We start from the raw sequence: 22978 nt of genomic DNA, 5'->3' as shown, positions 1-22978 counted from the left end.
TGCAACCTCTGTCAGGGAGGAAGGGACCCCTGGAGGTCACGCAGGACACCTTCCCTGTACAAACAGGGCACCCTACAGCACATTCCTCAGGACTGGCTTTGAGTATCTCCAGTAAAGGAGACTCCACACCCTCCGTGGGCAGCCTGTCCCAGTGCTCTGTCACCCTCAGAAGCTCCTCCTCACCTGCAGGTGGAACAGGGAAGAGGTGTTCCAATGTCTGGACTTACTAAGGAGAGCTCCAAATCTTGCAGGAGCATGTTTGGCAAACCCTTCACCCTGCAGCTCCCTCCTGGCCCAGGTGCCCACCAGGGCCACTGCCCAGCACAGCCCTGCCCACGAGATCTGCAGCAGGACACGGCTCTCCAGGGCTGCAGCACTGCCAGGGTTAATTCAGGACACCTCTAGCCAGGGAAGGAGGGAATGCAAGTCACCTTAGGATGGCAGAGAGGTGTCTCACACCTGCACACCTGACTGGGCTTTTAAACTGCTTTGCCACCCTCAAACATCCTTCAAGCTCAACTACCAGCGCTGGCAGCCCAACAGGCTGGTGTGAAAATGGACCTGGTGGGATGTAAAGCAGGCTCTGACTTCTCCCTTTGTTACAGGATTGACTCAGCTCGTGCAAAACTAGAAATCAGCTCAGCACTGCCAACGTGGACTGCTGAAAGCAATCCAGAGGGGGATGCAGTTGGCTTTTAGGAGCAAAATTTCAAGGGACAGCATTGGAAGTGCTGGAAAATATGAGCAGCAACTTAAGGGAGATGAACAAGGGGAGGTTAGGAAATTACAGACCTTCTTTTATTCTTGCTCTCTCTGTTATTCAGAGAATGAGGCCAAAGCAGGACCTGCAGGGTTCTGAGGGTGGCCTGTACCTGTTCCTGCTCCAGACATCAAGAACACCTCAGAGACACGTGGTGGTTCAGCCCGGGTCACTGTCTGCCTCTCCTCCTGCTCAGTGACATCCCAGCCACCTTCTCCACACTCCACAAACTGTTCCTAGCAGAAAAGTGCCCCTTCTCTGCACCTGGAAGGTATCACCTCAGTGCTATTTAAATCCTACCCCCTGCATGCCACAGAAATCCACTCTGTGTATGTTTTTCACATCTTCCTGCTACCCAAAACTGTGGCAAAGCAGTAGCTGACACACTGAAAGGTTCAGATGTGCCAACACCCTTCGGGAAAAACGATTCCTATAAGAAAAATGTCATTCATGAGATCAGCACTCAGCTTCTGTGTTCCATCCCTTAATCCCAACCTATTGTTCTCCTCCTTTGGAACACTGAGGTCTTTTTGAGGCAGCTCCCAAATCTCTGCTATTGCAAAACAGCCAGTAGGCCAGTTACCAACAGTCACAACAACTGCTGGCTGCTCTTTATCTTGGCAAGAAGAGAGGAGAATTCATACTGGGGATTTCAGCAGGGAGAAGAGAAGGATATCCTCACAAAGCAAATGGAGATGAAGGACCACAGCTATTTTAAATATGTTAATGGCGAGTCATGGTACTCAGTCTTACTCTGCTCAAGGGGACAGGCACTAAAATAACTCGGCTGTATCTTGCGGATGCAGCTCTGGCCAGTGGTCAGAGCAGACATCACCTACTGCAGAGGCTGACAGGGTGTTTTGCAACCAGCAGGGCAGAATCTCCTCCAGACTGTGGGGATCTGCCACCTCCCCAGATCCCTCCCTGAGGTTTGTTTCCAGTCAAAGGAGCGTGGGTTAACTGGGGTAGCACAGGAACCACCAGGTCTGAGTGTCTGCAGTGTGAGGTACTTGAAAACAGCAGCAGCCAAAGCCAGCCCTGAAACAACCTTCTGTCATGAGATGTTATAAAGCACAGTCACCATTACGTCATGTGTTGACAGCAGGTCTAAGAGCCCTTCTTTAATGCAAATCAGAACCACCCAAATAAACACAGACACCCTTGGAGACACCCAGAATACTGTGAATCAGAGGTGGATCTTGGGTTTCTTTTTGAACAGGAAAGGATCAGGATTTCACACAGCACAACAGCAGGTGAAACAACAGGCTGCTTACCTGCTGTGCCTCCCCAGAACTTGTCCAGCACCAACTGCTGGCACCTTTGTGCCAGAGGTACCCAATTATGTTTCAATCTGATAACCCCAACCCCACCTGGCAGAGGGACGCCAGGCCCTTCACCAAGGTGGCCCCTGGGAGCCACCTGCAGTGGCACTGCCCCTTACCACTTGCGCTTCATGTAGGCAGCAGCTCTGTTCCCATAGAGCATGGCATTGTTGGGGGCCTTCTGCACAGCTTTGCTGTACAGCTGGATGGCCTGGGTCCACAGCTGGCAGGCAAAGGCCTCATTGGCTTGTTGCTTGATCCTCTCCAGGTACGGGGGCAACTCCACCTGGGGGCTGCAGGGGAAGAAGGGAGCAGCACAGGTTAAGTTGTACATCCTTCGCTCCAGGTCAGAGCCTACAGTGCTCAGCTCCAGCTTAGCTGAAGATTGCTAGACTTCCTAAAAAAAGGTTCAGGAAAAGGCAGAAGGGACTCTGGACCTGAAGAACCAGAGTTCAAGAGGAAAGTTTGGTTTTGACGACAGAATCTCAGAATAGCCTGGGTTGGAAGAGACTTTAAAGCCCATCTCATTCCTCCCCCTGCCATGGGCAGGGACACCTTGCACTAGCCCAGGTTGCTCCAAGACCCGTGGACCCTTCCAGAGCAGCCACAGCTTCTCTGGGCACCCTGTGCCAGGGCCTCAGCACCCTCTGGCAGTCTCTCTCCATCAGTGTGACCATCACTTGACTGTCCCCATTTTTCTTCATCTACAGAGACGCACTCCAAATTGAGCAGTGGGTATTTTAAGCATCAGACTTCACCAATACGTCTTTGTTTCGACTGCATAAGCACCGTTTCCACTCCTCTTTTAGCAATGCACAACAATGCACATGCAGAAGCATCTGAGCTCACCAGGCCCGTGCTCCACAACCCAAAATTCCAGCCCCGTTCCTGCTGCCGCGGTGGAGGGGCCATCTAGAGGAGAGGAGCTGGAACAGCCCACAAGGAGACTTTGGAGGAACCCAGACTACCCATATATGGTGTTAAATAAGTGTCTTGACTTTGCACCAAGTCTCATCAGCTGGAAGAAAAACAGCCACCAAGATGTGCTGCTGCTCCTTCGCCCCAGCTGCATCTTGGTCTTAAAGAAAGAAATCAGCAATGGAAGAGGCTCCATCCAGTCCTAGCTCCCATGCCAGCAATGGCAGGAGTGTTCCAGTGTTGTCCCAGTACAATTCTGGCAGCTTCAGTTCAGTTTGCAGCAGGCAAGTGCCCAAAAAATGGCAAAAGGAAGCAAGGTTCCTTCAGGAGCCAGCCTCTGCCACTATTAACACACAGCTCCTGCAGGCCAGGAAGCAACCACCACTCAGGACACTTTGCTTCCAGGCCTGAAAAACCGTTTCTTAGTTTTGTCCACCTTAATTCATCACAAGAGGAAAAACCCTCACAGACAATTTCTCCCAGGATGCTCTTGCCTGGTCTGACTTCTGTTCACAGCCCAGGCACCAGCGGCCAACACAGCCCCAGGGACAGAGGCCACCAGGCAATCCAGGAGCAGGGCAAGGGATTTGCCTGTCGAGAGGCAGAGGACAAGGACAAAGCCACAGAACCCCTGGAGGGGCAGCTGTGCCCTCACCTCACGTGTGCCCTTCCCTCGGCCAAGCGGAAGCCGTTGCTGTGGAGGTGGATCCCGTTGGACACTCCATTGGTAGAGGTTTTCCCATTCTGCACTTCTGAAGGTTAGAAAAAGACACAACCATGCTAAGTATCAGTGGAGATTACACAGACTCAGGGTTTATTTTACAGCAGGGCCAACCCAACACGAACAAAACTTCCATGACTCTACCTGCTCCAGCCACCCGGACTTGATTTGTCCTCTTATATTTACCAATCTCTGCAGTGTCCTTTGCAATGCAATTCTAGATCAGAAAACCACACACACAGGTCTAAGTGCTCACACAGAGCGAGGGCAGCTTGAAGGGAATTACCTTTGGCTGATGTCAGGCCATGGTTGGGCTGTCATGGAATCCTGGAATGGTCTGGGAGGACAACAGGACCTCAAGCCCTGCTCAGTCCCTGAGCACAGCTTTAGGCACTCTCAACTCACACACACAGCCCTCTCTCCACAAGTCACTCTGCCCTCATCCCACTGCAGAGGGATTCTGGAACTCAGGGCATGAACCACACTGCAGACACAGCCCAGCAACTGCTACAACCCACACCCTGCTTCATTCTCCTGCTGCACCCTGAAAATGAGCTGTGCAGTACAGAACTGCACTCTGCTGCTCGCTCCCTTTGTCACAGCATCACACTTACCCCCTGAAGTGTGGCACTTCTTTGGGAGGAGGAAAGTGTATGGTCGCTGTTTGTATGTCAGATCAAACAAATAGACCTGAGGAAAGGAAAAAAGAGCATGAGACAAGTCTGCAAAACAGAGATGCTCAAGTCAGAAATAAAAGAGGGCTCAGTAGGTACACAGTTCAATGTTTGTGTTTCCTATTTCCAATTTTCTCACTGGTTATCTTTTTTACAGACACACAAGGGATGGCAGCAGGAACTGGGGAGTGTCCCAGTCCAGCCCAGTTCAGAGGGAATAACACTGAGAAACAGGAACCTGGGCTTACTGCATACCTGCAGAACTTAAAAGCTGACCTGACCATTGGCCAACCTGCCCAGAAAGCTTCATATTTCAATAAAACAACTAAGATACTTCAATTAACACAATGACAATGAAGAAACCAAGCACCTATTGACAGAAAAGAGGTGGGACACTGAGGAAAAGTCTCTCTGAGATGAAACCACTATTTCCCAGGGGAACTGGAACTCCCAGCTCTGTGAAATCCCAGTTTACAGCTGTACTGGGACAGGACAGGCCACGGGTCCCTTCTCCTCCAGGGAGTGAGTGCACATGTCAGAAAGAGCTGTAGAGGACAAGCACAGTGCCACCTGCCCACAAGCAAAGGTCCTGTTTAATCCACACTGATTAATGCTGGCAGGAGGATTTTCTCATTCCATTGATAGGCTTTACAAAAGATCCATGAATATCACCCAGAGCTTAAAATTAAAGCAATCAATATTCCAGGTGAAGGCCTTTGCTTCTCCCAGTTCCTTATTCACTACATTCTATTACAGAAGCAGTTTGATGTTTCAAGAATGAGTTATGAAATCCTTTCCAGGTCAACAAAGGTCAGTTCCAGAACTGGTTTTGTTTATTTTCTTTCTCCTCTTCCAGAGAGTGAAACGTGAATTGGAAAACCACAACAGAACGTGGTTTCACTTTGATCAGTGACAATGTAACAACTATATCCCTAATCCCAAATATTTAGCCTGAATCAATCAGAAAGCAGTTTAAAATCAATCACATTACCCACAGAGAAGCTGCTGTACCTATTTCCAGTAGCACACAACAATGTCCAGTCACCCAAAGTGAAGCTTTTCTGCCTCCTTACCTGCTCCCCTCCCATGTTGACCAGGAGCTCGGTGCCGTCGGGGCTGAAGGTGACGTACGTGGCCACCAGGACCCTCAGCCGGTTGTTGTAGTCTGGAAGCTTCACCGGGAGGTGCCCTGTGGAGAGGACAGGTCCACAATTATTGGTTTAACTCTTAACAGTTGTCTCTGTCCTACCCCAGCTGCCCCCTTTCACAAGAGCAAAGCCATGGAGCACAAGCACCAACAAGGTTTCCGTTTCCTGCTGTTTACTGGATCCTTCCAGGAGGAACCAGGACATGCACAGGTGCCTGTTCACACGTTCTGGGTATTGCTGCCCCATCTCTGGCAGTGTCCAAGGCCTGCTGGAAGGGGCCTGGAGCAGCCTGCTCCAGTGGAAGGTGTCCCTGGCCATGGCATGGAACAAGGTGTGTTTTAAGGTCCCTTCCAACCCAACCATTCTGTGGTTCCACGACTCCAATTCTGCACAGCCACCTTCACATGAAGAGGAGAATTATAACTGCCTTGTTACCAATGAGCCTGCAGAAGCCAGAATCTCAGTTTTAGGGATTCACTAGGATTTGGCTTTTGTGATTTGTAGCCATCTGCAAATACCTCCATCCTCAATCCCCTAATTAGGTTTCCTTAATAAACCCCTCAGTGCAAGAAAACCCAAGCTCCTAAATATTCAGCTCACACAGAAGTTCTGCTCTTCAGACAGCAGATGTGTTGCATGACCAATTCAGGGGACCTGAGGAATCCTCTAGTGGGACTCATCAGGAGCAGGACTGTCAGAACTGGTCTGCTGAACATGCTGGTCTGAGATATTTTAAAAAAACCCACAAAAAAACCAAACATTTTGGGGTAAAAGATAGTAAATAATGAGCTCTGGAGAAAAATGTCATCTAGATTGCTCAGATACTGCGTCACTGATTCCTCATCTGCAGGATGAGGACAAGTCACTTCTGTGCCAAAAGGACTCTGAACAGCAGTTTTGCTGGGACCAGTTCCAGGAAAGGCTACAGAGCCCAGGTTATATCCCACCCTTCACTTTCCAGGAGTGACAAGAACACACGGCCAGCTCACCACCCTGGGGAAATAACCTGCAATCCACACAACACCCCATGGAAGAGATCCTCGGAGCAGGGGGTTTGTGTGTGATGGGTGGAACTGTTTCTTCAGGCAGTGAAGTGCCCCCAGTGTCCCCAGTGCCCATACCTGCCACGTAGTACTGCGCTGCCCCGTCCGGGAGGGGCTTCTGCCGGTCACAGAACGTGTGCACTCCAGCTGAAGGACTCTGCTTCATACTTTTCCTACCCAGAGAGAGGAACAGCCTCATGACAACCACAGCATTCTGCTGCTGGAAGCCATCTAGACTGGCTTTTCCTGCCCATCCACAAGGACGAGGCCTGCTGCCCACACAGCTATGGGGTCACCAGCCTCACACCACCCCGGTGTACTCATCAAAAAGACTTTGGGTGATAGAAAAAGCAGAGCAAAACTTCCCAGGAACAGGTGAGTGTTGGATCCCTGCAAGTCCCCCCTCCCACCAGAGCCCAGACCAGATCCCTGCAGCAGGAATCTGCCCCCACAGCCGGGTGCTGTTACCTGTGGTTGTGGATCATGCGGATGTCGTAGAGCCGCACAAAGGGCCCGCTGGCCCCCACGGCCAGGTAATTGTTGTCCTGGGGGTTCACTGTCAGGCACTTGGCCTCCACCAGCTGCCCACAGTACTCTGTCAGGTCTATCAGCACCTCGGAGCGTTTGCTGTTCTCCCGCAGGTCGTACTGCCTGCAGAGGGATGGGTGAGGCACACACACCATGGCTAACAGGAGCAGCAGGAACAGACTCACGCAATGTCCTGAGCTGGGAGGGACCCACAAGGATCACCAGCCCAGCTCCTGGTCCTGCACACACCCCCCAACAATCCCACCCCACCCCTGAGAGCGTTGTCCAAATGTTCTTGGAGCTCTGGCAGCCCTGGGGCTGTGACATTCCCTGGGGAGCCTGGGCAGGGCCCCAGCACCGTCTGGGGGAAGAACCTTTTCCCAACATCCAGCCTAACCCTCCCCTGACACCAAGGACAAGGACAACAGCCATTTGTGCCACAGGTCACTGGGAGCACCTCAGCTCAACACACACCAGGCCTCAGTACCAGGATAGTCATTAAAAGCAGATCTATAATGTGCACAGATTTATTCAAGTTTCAAACTAAACTCCCAAGTCATGACCTATTCCTTTCCTCCCTTTCCAGCAGTGAGGAAAATGGAGGAGCTGAGGAGAGTATTTATGACTCTACAAGATAAATCTTTCCAGTTTGAGGAAAGGGAGAGAGGAACTGAAGCTGCTGAGTGCAGAGACAGCCTGTCTCCAGGTCTGTGCACAGCACACATCGTGATGGCTCCCAAACCCAAACCAACTGGAATTCTGTACCTGATTAAGCCATCTTCTGCTGCACTCCAGAAGGTGTTTGGCCACATGGGAGCCGTGGCAATCCGCTTCACCCTGTTGGTGTGATCTCCAAACATGTGCACCGTCTCCTTGACAGTCAAGTCATGGACGTGCACCTTGGAATCTGCAGCTCCAGTGATGAGGATCCGATCCCCCGAGTGCGGCAAGAACTGCGGGAGAGGGATTGGAACTCACCTGGAGAAGCACTGAGGCTGCTCACAGGGACACCCTGGCAGGCACCAAGCAGGAATTCTGCTTCAGGAACGTGAGCTGATCCCTTTATACAGGTCAGCATGCACACTCAAGAGCTACCAGCCACAGCACAGGAGTATCTCCATCACACATCCCAATTTGCTACAACCATTTCCTCCCAATTCACAAAGAGCATAAGCCTGGGATCTGCATAAACTAAGTGCAATATTAGATTTAATCTTTTTCCCCATAATTATAAATATTAAACTTTTTCTGGGGGGAAGCTGCTTGCAGAAAAATGTTTCCCAGCAAGGCTTTATCCTTTTACTGCTCAGGTCGCTGTTTCTGTTAGCTGCTCATTCCTTCTGAGCACATACCTTGACAGAAAAGATGTTTGCAGTGTGTCCTGTGTGCATAGAGAGGAGTTTCTTGTGGTGCAGAGGATCCCACACAATGGTATGCTGGTCATCAGAGCCAGAGGCCAACAAGCTAAAAGGAGCAGGAGACAAATATTCACCATGAATTCTGCTGTTCCACACCGTGCCTGGGTCCGTGGAGCTGTTTGACCACGGATATCCATGAAGTTAATTCAGCCCTAACCAGCCCATTTCCTCTCTTCCCTCAGCTGCCTGTTCCTGCTGCTCACCACACACCCATCCCTTCAGCTAGGCCCAGGAGCTAAGTCAGACAAACAATTCCACAGAAATTCCAAGCAATTCCACAGAAAACAGAGCTGGCTGCAGCACCTCACACAGACTGCAATGGGAAAACTGGAGTGTTTGGTCAGCAACAAAACACAGGGCCTGCACCTTCCTTGTTATCCTGGCTGTGTTAACTGCTCTACATCATCTCTGAAGCCCAGCCAAGGCACCCATTCCCAGGCTCCAGAAGTGCCCAGGCAGTCCCAGGGCTCATGGGGTGAACCACAAACTGCTTTTAAAGTCATTTCAAGGTGCTCTTGGCCTTGTCCATCTATCTGCATCTGAACCAAAGAAATCTTACATCTGCAACTCTCAGCTCTTTTAAACTCGGATTTCCTTGTAGCCATTCTCTTTCAAGCACATGGAATTTTCACTGGTAAATAATTCTGAAGAGTATCAGAGGGCACACTTTGGATGTTATAAGAGGCATGTGTAGAAATACCCACTCCTCCTCCAATCCACTCATTTCTCACACAGAAACTCTTCATTCCACTTGGTAACTGGAAGTTGCTCTTTAGTTTCCCTCTAAAATTGCAGAGGGGTGAGTTCTCTGCCTCCTTCCATTGGATATTTGTCCCCCAGCAGCAGCTTTAAACAGCATGGTGAAGGGGGTGGGGAAATGTCACCACCAGCTGGGCAAATCCTAAAGATCCATTATAATCCATAATACCACTTAAGAGAAGAGAAGCAGCCTTCAATCTCCACTTCTTAGTCTGACCATTTCCCTTCTGAACTCACTAAAGGGGCATTTCTAATAATATCCAGATATATTTAACAAAATAAAGCTTCTTTTGAAGCGTGAGCTCTACTACAGCTCAAAATTTGAGCTTCAGCTCCACTTTACTAGAAATGGGAAGCAGCTGCTTATGATAACATGACCTACATCCTCCTCCTGGGAAAACCTGGGGTTATGGCTTTGCTGATTCCCCAAATGAAGCCACATACTTACTCTCCTTTTTCATTCCATTCCAGACAGTTGACACACCCAGAGTGACCCTGAGGGAGGGAGGCAAGGGAAGATGGTATTACTCAAACCTCAGATGTATCAAACACAGCTGTCCTAAGACAAGGACACAGCGAGCTCCTCACAAACAATAACTTTGTCCACTAAAAGCAGGGTTTTTTTATTCCAACCCTGCAAAGAGCTCCACACACTTGGCAGATAAGCACCTCCAGAAAAAACAGACATGCTAGAGCAGTTGGGGTAGAAAAGGCAAAATGAAACAAATGAAAAAAGGTAGTGTTGAATAAAATGGCAGTTTAGTCTCAGAGGCTACAGCTGAAATCCTGCTGTACACGTGGAAAGGTGACTTTGCTTCCAAAGCCCTTGGCTAGGCTGACAAATTACATGTACAGGCACTCTGGGAACACAGGGAAAATGCACTTTTGATAGCTCTGTTAGAAGCACCTTGCTGCTGGGTGACTACATCATCCATCTTCATCCACATTAACCAACGACTGCACCACAAAGTGGGGGAGTGCTGAGCAGCAATTGATGTGATTGAAAAGGGGGACAGAAGAATCCTTTTCTCTCCCAAACCAAGATAATCTGTGTTAGAGGCTGGCTCAGTGGGGTAGAGCAGGGTGTTGATAATGCCAAGGTTGTGGGTTTGACCCTCAGATGGGGATGTTCACTTGAGACTTCAATGATCCCTGTGGGTTCCCTTCCAACTCAGAATATTCTGTATAATCTTTTCTACGGTACGTCAGACTGTACTACAACCTGTCCTTAGGGATCCCAGTAGAGCTGAGTATGTTGGACAGCTCTCAATTGTCTTCTTCAGGTACCAGTGCTGAGAGGAGGTGGTGCCCACCCTGCTGAGGGCTCTCCTGTAGGTGCCCCAGGTAGCGCAGAAAGCCCACGCAGGCTCTCACTGAGCTACTCCTGGCTCTAATGCACTTTGGGGGTCCAAGAAATCAGTATTTACCTCATAAAGCAGAGAAGTTCAGACAGTCCTGCAGTAAGGTGCACACCAGGGAACTGGTCTGCTGTCTGGACACTCACCTGCAGCTCAGCCTCCAGCCCCAGGCGGCGGATGAAGGGGTCGGTGACGTGGTAGTGGCGCTCGAAGCCCAGCGCTCCCCTCTCCTGCAGGAGCAAACAAGCACCACACTGAGCATGGCAAGCACAACACTCCTTCCTCCCTTGCAGGGAAGATTCGTGAAGTTTAAAAATCACACCAGGTACTGGGGTGTCCACAGCCTGCACTGTAGGAGTCACAGAATCCCAGAAGGGTTTTGGTGGGAAGGGACCCTTCCAGTGCCACCCCTGCCATGGCAGGGACACCTTTCACTGTCCCAGGCTGCTCTAAGCCCCATCCAACCTGGCCTGGGACACTGCCAGGGATCCAGAGGCAGCCACAGCTGCTCTGGGCACCCTGTGCCAGGGCCTGCCCACCCTCACAGGGAAGAATTTCTTCCCAATACCCCATCTAACCCTGTCCTCCTTCAGCTCAATGCCATTCCCCACTCTCCTACCACAACACATCCTTGTGACAAGTCCCTCTCCAGCCTCCCCATCCTCTGAACATCTCCAGGTGGGCAGATCTTAATCTTTGCCCCTGAACTGGTTTCAAAGGCCATGTACCTCAGTGCCAGGCTCCAGCTGGGGAGCCAAAACCAGCTCTGAGAGGCCCAGACTGAGGCAGAGTGAGCTGACCCTACCCTGGGCCTCAAACAGAAGCTGTGGAAGAACTTGGGAATGCCTGTTACCACCCCTTGGCAAGGATTTCAGCAGGACTCAATCCTGAGCACAGCAGCACTGGACCAGAGCTGCTCAGGAGAACTCTGCAGAGCCCGTCCCAAGGCACCAGCAGCACGGGGAGCAGAGCTGGGGAGCAGAGCTGCCTTCAGGGATGGGTGATTCCTCAGGCAGGGAGCAGAGCTGCAGTGCCACGGCACACGCTGTTCCAGAGGGATGGGAACAGCTGCCACAGAGCTGCGGCAGTACAAATGAAGGTGAAGGAAAGCAGGACACTTGTTTCCCCTGTGATCTCACAGGGCTCACAGATGCACCAGCAGATGGCTCTGATGAAAGAAGGCCAACTGCAGAGGCAGGAATGAAGGAGAAAGAATGCAAGTCAGATTTTGGATGGAACATCTAAATGTCTATGGAGATTCTTCCCTAGGACTTGAGCCAGCTGTGGTCCCATTCCATGCCACACTCATCAACTTGGTCATAAGCATTGCGAGATGGGAACACCAATGTCAAAATCACCCTGGTGGTGCTTGGAGCACCACCAGCAGTCCTAGAGCAGACACTGGAGTGCTGAATTCCCTTCCCAGCGCAATGCTCGGTAATGAACACACACCAAAAGCTATTTGAAGACAAAATGGAGACAGACATAAAAGGATTGAAGGCAAAGCAAACCAGGCTTTTTGTAGGAGCTTCCAAGACAAACTTCAAACCCCTTGATGTATTTTTGTGGAGAGCATTCCTAAAGCACTGCAAGGCCCATGCAAGGTGCCGCAGGTATAATTCTGTGCTATTGCAGCCTCAGTGGCTTTGTGAGGGCTGTGGGGTAGGATATTGCTTTTCCTACAAGGAACTGCCTGACTTAGCAATCTTCCCAAGGTCACACATCAAAGTCTGACAGAGCAGACAGCCTGAGACAGTCCCAGGCTAAGGCTCAAACCACAGAACCAGCCCTTCCTTGTTAGGGCAGCAAAACAGATCTTTGCACATGGATTAAATTACAAGCTTATAACAGAGTTTGGTACCGAACTGCAAAGTGAGCACTCCAGCTCCCAGTTCCTTATTCTGGCTACTCACAGATCCCTTTCCTGAATGCTGATTATCAGCAAAGCTGCAAATGATTTCAGGCTTCTGAGTCCCAGCAATAATTGCCTATTGTGTCTGCTGCAGCCAGTCCTTTCACGTTGATATTCCACAAATGCAGCCATCAGATGACTGATCCCACCACTGCACAAGTTTTTTTTTCCCTACACAAAGGAAGCAACAGAGCACTCTCTAAAGAAAAGGAGACAGAGAGGCTGTGACAGAGATCATTAGCTTTACTACAGTCAGAAATACCTCTGATGGCAAGATCACACGGGGAGAACACAGAAAGCAGAGAGGGAAGCTGGCTAAGGGCCTTTGTGGTGCCCAAACACAAGCAGCTCTATTTCTCTCTTCAACTTGGAACAGAGCTGCTGATGGCAAACCAGCCCAGGGAGAGGAACTGTGCTCCTGTCATGCCAGACTTCATCCCAGCTCTCCATTAGGGACAGTGACAGGTCCTGTGTGTTTGTTCTCTTAAGCTCCTTACAGGGCTTATCAATATGTAACTAACAGAGATCTCATTCCCAAGTAAAGGCAACACCAGGAGTTTTTCCCACTCCAGCACTGCCTCCCCTCTCTCCACCCAGCACCAGTGAACACGGGGCTCACACCTACCTTGATCTGCCTGTGGATGATGTCTCTGGTGATGTTGGCTTTTGCCATCTTCTTGCAGTGGGGCAGACGAAGAGAAGCTGTGGGAAGAGCTGCTGTGCATCCAAGCATTCCAGCCAGGACCAGCCCTGAGGGGTTCAGTTACCTGCAGGACAGCACAGGAGGGGACAGGGCAGGGACACCACATGTCAGGCCACTCTCACACAGGGTCAAGCTCTGTCTCCCAGAAACTGTGGTGGCTAAGAACTGAAAAGTTTGGAATAAAGGCTCCTGAAGAAACTCAAGGAAGGAACAATGGAAGAATGAACGTCTGACTCAAGGCCGTTCCCAGAGTGAACGTCCCATGGAGAACTTCATGATGAGCAGAATTCCAGGACTTTTATCAGCCTGGAAAATCCATGTTTCTATCCCAGCAAAGACCCTGTGAGCTGGGAGCAGAGTCCTGTCCCAGGCTTCCCTCCCACCACTCCATGACCACTCCTGTCAAGTGCCGTGTTTCCCAAACTCTACAACCAACAGAGGCTACACTGTGAATAAACACAGCACTGATGCTTTTGGCCACCTCCTCTCTCTCATTTACTACATTCCATGACCAGCAAAACATCCCTAAAATATCCAAAAGGGCATAAACACTCCTTGGAAGTCACAAGAGACAACCATGAGGTGACAACTGAACACCTAATTACCTCAGCGAGAGGAAAGGGGTGACCAGTTAAAATTGAATTTCCAGGAGAAATTATGAGTTTTGCATACTCTTAATGGAGTTTAATGTACTAACCTAAATAATTGAAACCCCATGGAATTGGCTACTCCTGCTAAAAAATTGCAGAGTGATGGTCACACCCCTGAGCTGGACAGGCTGCCTAGCAAAGGATCAGTCAGTCCCTGAGAAGTGCTGCAATTCCTCCAGTTTCCATCCCACAGCCTGGACCAGTTAGACACTTCTACAGTTCTCTTTAAAATAACAAAAAGAATAAAAATTAAATTTCCAACACCCATTTTGTCCTATGTAACCCTCTAGTTAAAAATCCTATTTAAAAACATTTCCAAGCAGAACAAGCCAAAATTTTCCTCTTCTAAATGAGGAAATGCTGATTCATTGAAACAAGAGCATTTCAGAGAAACACTGCAACAAACAGGAGTCCTGGCAAACCTCATCTGATTCTCTGCTGCCACAGGAGGGCTTCCACTGGCTCTCCTGTCCCACCTGCCATGGGCAGGGACACCTTCCACCCTCCCAGGGTGCTCCAAGCCCCGTCCAACCCAGCCCTGGGTGCTTCCAGGGACGGGGCAGCCACAACAACTTCCCTGAGGAATGGCTCCCAAGGACAGGGAGGGGAGGAAGCAGCATCTGGGCACAAGGGCAGGTGGATCTGCTGACTCTGCAGCTCCTGAGAAGTTTCTGAGCTGCTTCCCAAACTTCAGGAGAGACTGAGGAGCAGGAGCATGTCCAGGGAAGGGAGCTGGGAAGGGGCTGGAGCCCCAGGAGAGGCTGAGGGAGCTGGGAAGGGGCTCAGCCTGGAGCAAAGGAGGCTCAGGGGGAATTTCTGGCTCTGCACAAGTCCCTGGCAGGAGGGGACAGCCAGGGGGGTCGGGCTCTGCTCCCAGGAACAGGAGGAGAGGGAACGGACTCAGGCTGCTCCCAAGTCCATCCTCAAAAGACACAGGGACAATATCTCAGCACATCTCAGTGCCTCAGTCTTGTCTGCAGCCTTCTGCTCTTCTTAGTGCTTCCCTACAACATTCCCAGGCTCTGTCCACAGCCTCCCCTCTCCAAGCAACATCCAGCTTCCTCCTCTTCTTCCCTGCCAGGCAGATCTCTTGTCTTCCTCTTTGAGGAGCTCAATTTGGCTCCTAGGACCCTTCCATGCCAGTGCCAGGCAGGCTGTCACCTCCTGACTGACAAACACCCCACTGCTCTTGGAAGAGTCCTTTTGTCACATCTCCTACCTCTGCTTATGCGTAACTTCTAATGAAAGGCTTATTATTTCTAACTTCTCATCAGCTGCTTTCTCTTCCAACAGCACGAAACAACCTCAAGGACACACATGGAAAAATGCTTGTGCATGGAAAGATCCAGATCTCCCATATACAGCCATAAATAACCCTCACCAAGAGGCCAGTTTAGAGCTAAATAAGTCACTGCAAAACCATTAATACCCTACAACCCCTCTATATAAACAGGACATCCAGAGGCAAGGAATATCCAAACCCCCCAAAACCACCACTCCTTAACAGACCCAAATTCCCTGCTTTTTAACAAAGACTCCTCTGTGCCAGCATTTTCTGCCTTGTGGACCTCTGGTACCCACCCTGGCTGGGTGAGAGCAGCAATACACAGCAGCTGGCTGTTTCTGGGAGTGTTTTTGACACATTACTACACATTACTGATGTGTTGTAGAGCTTCCCAACTCTCTGGACATGTCACTGCCAGCTGTGGTAACTCAGAGGTGACCCCAACAGAACACTGTAGCACAGCTCTCAGGAGATCAACACATCTGAACTTTACTTTTTAAAAGATTCAGGTGAGGAAAATCATCCATGAAATCAGATCTTGGGTAACAGGCTTGGATAAAACCCAGTCAAACAGGAATGCAGGAGCCTAAGGTGTCTCTCCTTCCAGGAAAGTGCTTGACTTGGCAACTGGATGCTGTGAAATGCTCAAAGGCCTCCCAGATCTTGTGCCTTTGCTTGGCCAAGAAGGCTCCAAGAGCCTTTTCCTCCCTTCACTTTGCTATTTTTTGTTGCTCAACAGGTATTCCACAGCTACAAAGCCTCTGGCAACCTTTAAATTACCATGGAACCACAGACAAAGGATTAAGAAGTCCCAATTCTCGTTCCAGATCACATTTTGAGCATCAGCCACAACTGATCACAATCCCAAACTCCCAATCCTCATGGATATGACAGTTACCTCATTCAAATATTAATAAATAAAAAAAGAAAAAAAATAAAATAAATATTAAGTGTTCTTAACACAAAATACTATTGACCCCACCACTGTGCAGGTAGATCCAGCTTCAAATTTCAAACTGACCCTGGAATAAAACAAAATCTCCCAAGATTTTAGATCTCCTGCAAAACATACATAACAAAAATCAGACAAAAACAATCTGTGCCTCCCAAATTTTTAGACAGAAAGGCATCCAAACATGAAGTCCCTCCAAAGAGTCAGTCACCACCAAAGGAATTGGAAATTCCTTGGAAATTTCCACCATGGAAATTGGTAAAGTATGTTCCTCTTTAGGCAAAACCACCATGCCAATTCTGCTCTAACCCATTCTTGCAGCTTCTGACTTTCAACCAACCCAGCACAACCAGCTCCTGGTGGAATGAGGGATTAAGTCCCAGAGTGAGGGACAATTTAGGATAAATCTGCACTGTTGGTACCAGTGCTGACTCCACAGGCAGTTCTCTTTGGCCACATGTACGAGACCACCCCATCCCTCCCGATCTCTGCAGATGTTCCAGGCCAGGCTGGACAGGGCTTGGAACAACCTGGGCTGTGGAAGGTGTTCCTGACACTGCAATAAAAACATCTTTAAGGTCCCCTTCAACCAAACGATTCCACGATTCCGTGACCCTTTGGGGTTATTTCTTGGATGGCACTGGAGCACGTTTCTCTATCACCCTTCAAGGACAACTTTCCCTCATCCCTCACTGCTCCAAACCTTCCTGGAACACCCCAGAGCAGGACCTGGGATCCAGTAACTGCTGTCACCCCCTCCAGTGACCAACTCTTCTCAAACTGCTCCCTGGGGCACACAGGGGATCAGCCCACCTGCAGCTCCCTGTACTTTGCTGCTGGACTCTCCTGCCACACAGAACACCAGGGGCACAAACACAACTTTCGCAACAACTGGCCTTTAAATCCACAGTCAAAAATTAACAAGGCACAGATTTCCGTGGGCTCCAATTCTGGCAGGCTCTCTTTACACTGACAGTCATTTCAAAGCCCCTTAAGCTCCTGGGAAAGTGCACTTCCAAAGGGTACTCCAGGGCATGGAGAAACACTCACTCCATGCCTGGAAACAAAACCTCAACACTGATAATACAAATAGTTCCATCAATTTAACATCAATCCTTCCCAACACAGCTTGCATTTGGGAGACTGCTCCTGTGCTGGATTCTATTTCCCTCTCAGGGAAGTACCTGAGCACCTCCCACCCACAGCAGCACAATGACAGTGACAGGCTCTGCACAGGGGGTCAGAGCCCCAGCCTTGGCACCAACAGCCTTTGGAAAAGCTCCATCCACCCCAAGGAACTCCACAAAGCAGCAGGACTCCTGAAAGCAGCAGTTTTAAACAAGCAATCCCATTCCTAACTGCCTGGATGTGCCCAAGTTTCTCAGGCTCCGAACTCAAGGTCATTGGGAAAAAGCAACACGCTGCACACCACGAGCCTCTGGACACACCACTCATCCCAAGGGAAGATTCCTTCGGCCCTTCCCTTCAGCATCTATAAATTATTTCACCCATCCAAATACCACCTAGAACCCGCCTCGAGAGGCTTCTTTATCCTCACAACTTATTTCCCTGCCCTCTTTACCTTGACTTTCTAAGAGGTCACAGATCAAATTAAAACATTTGAGTGTAGATAGGAATACTTTTTTTTTATTTTTTTTTCTTTTAGGAAACCTGAAAAACCAAGAGGGAATGACCTGGTTAGCAGCAAACACCTTGTTAAAAGAAGGTTTTGCTCCAGCTGAAGGAGCTGTCAGGAGCAGCAGTGGCTCCCCAGGAGCAGGGAGCCAGGAGGAGAGGTGAGATCCAAGCCCGGACAGAGCCAGCACGAGGGGTCTGTCAGGGAAACTCTGACACACTCAGGCCACAGGCTGCTTCCCACTGCAGTCCTGCCTCTCCCTTGATCCCCAGCTGACATATCCACGGGAAAAAGGGAAGATGCCAGCCAACCCCTCAGCCCAGCACAAGCAACACCCCAGTGCCAGGTCCCGCACGGCCCAGCAGCTCCAGGAAGGAGTTTAACTGGCAGAGGAGGAGAGGCTGATCCCCTCTCCAAGGAAAGGGGCTGCAGGACACTCACCAGGGCAAGGAAAGTTTCTGTGGAGGCTTTAGCAAGGGGACAGTGAGCAGAGGAGGGAGCAGGGCAGGGTCACACCCAGGAAAGGGGAGAAGAATGTGAGGACAGGGCAGTGCCGGGGGTGGGAAGGGAACCAAAAAAGCAGGAGCTGTACCTGGCAGGGGATGGTACCAGCAGATGATGGGGGGAAGAGGGCCTGGAGAAAATGGGGGTGAGGGGCTGGGGAGAGAGGATGAGTCTTTACAAGGAATCAGACTCCCGGTAAAGAGAAGGGGGTGACACCCTGGGGGAATAAGGGGACACCTGACAGAGCCTGGGGTGTCCCCCTATTCTGATGGAACTGAGGGAAATGACAGGGATGGGAGAATGTCAGGAAAGGGAGGTGAGGGGGGATAGCTGGGAGGGAAGGGGGTACACGGGGATGTAGCTGTCAGGGAAAGGGGTTTGGGGCCAGTAGGGCAGGCAGCTGACAGGGAATAGGGAACAGGGGCAGAGCTGGGAAGACAGTGAGCACGGCTGGCAGGGAAAGGGCTGGGGAGGGGATGGGGGGATGTCGCTGACAGGGAACGGGGCACCGGGGCCGGCTGGCAGAGAAGGGGCCCGGCATATGTAGCTGCGAGCGAAGCGGGTACGGGGCGCAGCTGGCAGGGAAGGGGGCAGCGAGGGGCGGCGGGCAGGGAAGGGGAGCGGGGATGGGGGTGTCTGTCAGGGCGGAGGGGCCGCGGGGCCCGTCCGGCCCGCGGCGGCCCGTTACCTGTCAGGCCTCCCGGGCGCGAGCGCAGCGGGCACCGGAGGTTTCGAGGCTCCATCCATGCGGGGCAGAGCGGGACGCAGCGCAGGGGCCGCGGCGGGGCCCCGGCCGTGCCCCCCGCCCCCGGCCCTGTTTACCCCCGCCAGCTGTCCGGGGCTGCGCTGCGCCCCCCGCCGCCGCGCGCTGCGCATGCGCCACGCCAACTGCGCAACCGCCCCCCCCGCCCGCCGCCGCGCCCCGCCCCGCGCAAAAGGCGTAAATCCCGTTCGTGAATTCCGCCCCTTCCTGCCTGCCGCCGCGCCGGAACTGACGGCTCCCGCAGCCAATGGAAAGGACGGAAACGGATTGAGAGATTCGCCAATCGGCGTTGGGGGGCGGGAGCGTGGCGGCACGAAGGGGCTGCTGGGAGATGTAGTCAAGGAGGGGGAGTGATGGCCGCCGGCTCCCTGTCCCCAAACGTAGGGGTTAAAGCCCCCTGAGCTCGGACCGCCCCACAGCGGAGAGGATGGCGAAGGATCTGGAGGGGAAGCCGTTAAGGCCTACACTGAGATGGCTCAGTTTGTCCAGCCTGGAGAAGAGGGGGCTGAGGGCAGAGCATATCAGGGTCTGGGGCTTCCCTGTCCCTGGAAGGGTCCTGTCCCACCCCTGCCATGGCAGGGACACCTCCCACTGTCCCAGGCTGCTCCCCGGACACTGCCTGGCCCAGCCTGGCCTCGGGCACTGCCAGGGATCCGGGAGCAGCCACAGCTTCTTGGGCACCCTGTGCTGGGGGCTCCCCACCCTCAGAGAGAGCAATTCCTGCCCAAAATCTAATCTCAACTTACACTTCACCATCTTAAGGCTGTTCCTCCTTGTCCTGTCACTCCAGGCCCTTTTAAACAATCCCTTTCCTCTTCCTTGGCTCCTCCAGGAAAGCTGCAATGAGTTCGCCCCGAAGCTTTTCCACAGCCAGTGCTGTCAGCTCGGGGCAGAGGAGCTGGGCGCTCCCATCCTCCGGTGCCTCCCCAGGACCGGCTGTGGCTCCCTGACCTCTCCACAGCCAGCCAAACTGCACAAAAACTCACAGACGCGGAGTGTGTGACAACCTGCTCATCCAGCAGCACCCAGCCCGGGTTTGTTTGGAAAATAAAAGTGCCAGAAGGAGTCAGGGAAGAGCCAGGGGGTGGCAGTGTTTGCAAAATCCTTCCCTGCTCCTTGTCCTCCCCGCGGCCACCTGCCCTGGGGACACTGAGCACAAGCAAGGCTGCCGTCCCCTCCAGTCCCAGTTATCTTAATGAACCCTCACAGAAAGAGGATGTGCGTAAAAGAAATCAAAACTTTCCAATTCACCTCCCTATAATTTATTTCCACAATTAAATATTCCCGAAGTCTGCTCATAAAGTGTAATGAATACTTTAAATTTTATTTTGGAACTTAATTCCCTGGCTCCCAGATAATCCCAGCTGCATGGCAGAAGAAAATTGCTACTTGATTATTCCAAAAGAAGGAGGAAAAGCCCCTTAAATCAGAGACATCAGGTGGAAGCCTGAGGACTCTTCCTTGCACCTCCAGCCTCATAAATGACAGCTGCAATGATTTGCCTCCACCTTGCAACTCATTAACCTATTCAGCTGTTGTCAAAGTTCTTTACAGAAGGTAATTGTTAACTGTTGCCTCCGCACCAGTCCAGACTCTATAATTAAACAAATAATAACCGGGATCCATCCTCACAAAAGGGTTTTATCTTCTTTTCTCAGATGCCATCTCCATGGGGATCCAAAGCTCCACGCAGAAAATGAGGCAGGCTTCAGATGCCCTTGACATGGAAGTTTTTCTCGCTAATGGAGAGAAAATTGGGCCACAGGAGCTTGATTTTTTTCTCAAGCTGGTGACAGGAATGACAGGGCTGGAGCCAAGGAGGACTTGTTGGTTCTGTCTGTCAGACCTGGAGTTTCCTGATGCAGTCTCAAAGTTGGGGAATGTGAAGAAGGCGTTCCCGCAGCAATGCAGCTCCTGCAGGATAACCACACCTTGGAGAGTATCCTTGTGGAACAGGACTGTGGCCTTTCAGAACCTTTCAGGAAAGGTACAGGGAGCAAGGAATAAATCTGCCTGAGAGCTTGCCCTTTTTACAATGTAAAAGGAAAAAAAAAAATTGAGTCTTACAAAAGACATTTTTAACACTTCCAATAAAAACCTGTCTCCTTTTCTATCCTCAGGCTATACTACACAGAAAAAAAAAGAAAATTCAGTGTAAAACCCCCAAAACATGCATATAAAGTTCAGTTTCACACCCTGTGCCACAGTTGGGATATCCCAAGGTGCAAATGCAATTTCACAGACACAGATCTTACTCTGCAAGTGGTTTGTCCTGCAGACACCTGGAGCTGCACTAGGATTCGTTCGCAGGTTAAAATGGTCAGGCCAGAGCAATTTCCTCTTGGCCAAGAATCTGCACAAACCAAAATCGTTTGCAGAGCTCAAGAGGCTGACAGGCCCTGGTCCAACCAGGACAAGCAAAGGAAGCGCTACCAAAGCCAGCAGGCCTTCCCTGGATGCTGCAAACACCCAGCAGCCCTGCCCCAGCACAGCTCTGCCTGATCCAGGCACAAGGCGGGAGAAAAACCTGACCCAGTTCCTTCACAGGAACATCGTACCTCTTCTAGCTCCTAGGAACTTTTTCTGAAAGCAAAGCAGCCCCTGTGTTTTAGTCTCAGGGAGTCTCCCACTGCCAGAGCACAGTCCTGCCTCAACCCAAACATCACCACCTGCATCGCACCGGCTCAGGCTTCTCACCCAGATATGACTAAGCCCTTTCAGAATGAGAAACGCTCAGGACTTCTTGCTTAATTGCTAAAACAGATTAATTTGCCTATCCAGCACATAGCCGAGAGGAATTGACACACCTAGCGGGTTCCTGCTGAGGCTGATGATCTGCTTTAATTGATGGGTCACGTTTGGGGGTGATTTTCCACTGCGTAGCCGCCACAGGGCTGCTGGGCTCCCCTCCTGCCCTCCATGTTCCCTGCAGCCTTCTGACCACCAGCGCTTTGAGAGGCTTAAATCAGGAATGTAAGTGATGCAAACCAGCAAACGTCACCTCCAAAGCTGCCACATGTCATGGAAAGGGCCCATGCCTTTTCCACATGCAGTCCTCTCAAGAATTAGGGGCTGCAATCTTTACCAAAAGGCCCCTTGGCTCCTAAAGTTCAGGCAGTAAACCAGGTCAAACCTCGTTTGGATTGTTCTGGTCACACACATGTGACAGGGTGTTGGAGAGGAGCCAAGAAATCAGGGTGGCTGAGCCCTCAGTGCCAAGCAACCCCCCCACGCTACTCCAGTGGTTTTATTGGAGCCTTATCAGATTTCCTGGTGACTCAGAGAAAGCGGTCACCGGGGAGAAGGGCACGGCCACAGCAGCAAACAGCGATGGGGCTACAGCTCCAGCACGGTCCCGAACAGCAGCCACCCTCCTTCCCCCCGACCCCAGAGCTCTCCCACCCCACAGCGAGGGCCACCAGAGCAGGGCTGTGCCTCTGCAAGGAGCAAACACGGAGGAGGCGGTGGCTGCTCAGCTGCTGCCAAGAGCCCAGGGCGCTCTGCCAGTCCCCCGTGCCCTGGCTGGGTCCCCTCAGGGTGGCTGGTGTCCCTGGCGCCCCTCTGCTCCCCTCCAGCAGCAGCCAGCCCCTCACGGAGCCCGTTCTCCTCCTTTCCTCCGGCACCCCCTGTCCTCGCTTTGGGGCCCTTTCATTCCCGCACATCTCCCCTCTCTCCTTCCTGCGTTTCCCCCCGTGCCAGCCTCACACGAGCACCCTCTGCCCCTGCACCCCCTTCCTGCCCCTGCACCCCTTCCTTCCCCCGCAGCCCTCACACAGACCCCGCAGCCCCTTCCCTTCCCCTCCCGTCCTCTCCCACCTCACCCCCCGCCCCCGTTCTCCGGCCCGTACCTCCCGCATCCCTCGAGCTCCCCTCACGGCCCCATCCCCTCACAGTCCCATCCCCTCACGGCCCCATCCCCTCCCC

At 51.6% G+C, this 22978-nt stretch overlaps 1 protein-coding gene across 7 annotated transcripts in view; it reads right to left on the bottom strand.

Annotated features, from left to right (window-relative positions):
* WDTC1 (WD and tetratricopeptide repeats 1) overlaps positions 1–22930 on the bottom strand; it is a 28368-nt gene extending 5438 nt beyond the window's left edge. Inside the window, exons 1-13 of one of the 7 annotated variants that reach the window (XM_086863691.1) lie at positions 22903–22930; positions 19801–21080; positions 13187–13328; positions 10796–10879; positions 9740–9786; positions 8467–8578; positions 7880–8067; positions 7055–7237; positions 6665–6759; positions 5469–5584; positions 4336–4411; positions 3656–3752; positions 2202–2375 (exon numbers count right to left, since the gene is read on the bottom strand). In XM_086863691.1, coding sequence (XP_086719817.1) covers positions 2202–2375; positions 3656–3752; positions 4336–4411; positions 5469–5584; positions 6665–6759; positions 7055–7237; positions 7880–8067; positions 8467–8578; positions 9740–9786; positions 10796–10879; positions 13187–13294 — 1280 coding nt within the window. In that variant the 5' untranslated portion in view covers positions 13295–13328; positions 19801–21080; positions 22903–22930. Of the gene's footprint in view, positions 1–2201; positions 2376–3655; positions 3753–4335; positions 4412–5468; positions 5585–6664; positions 6760–7054; positions 7238–7879; positions 8068–8466; positions 8579–9739; positions 9787–10795; positions 10880–13186; positions 13329–18228; positions 19203–19800; positions 21081–22902 lie in introns of those variants that run through there. The other 6 variants (XM_086863690.1, XM_023941110.2, XM_086863692.1 and 3 more) reach the window with 6 other exon arrangements.
* Between the last annotated feature and the right edge of the window lie 48 nt (positions 22931–22978).

This window comes from Cyanistes caeruleus, chromosome 26 (genome assembly GCF_971803275.1).
Source record: "Cyanistes caeruleus chromosome 26, bCyaCae1.hap1.1, whole genome shotgun sequence".
NCBI classification, from domain to species: domain Eukaryota; kingdom Metazoa; phylum Chordata; class Aves; order Passeriformes; family Paridae; genus Cyanistes; species Cyanistes caeruleus.
This window is presented reverse-complemented; position numbering and strand designations above follow the sequence as displayed.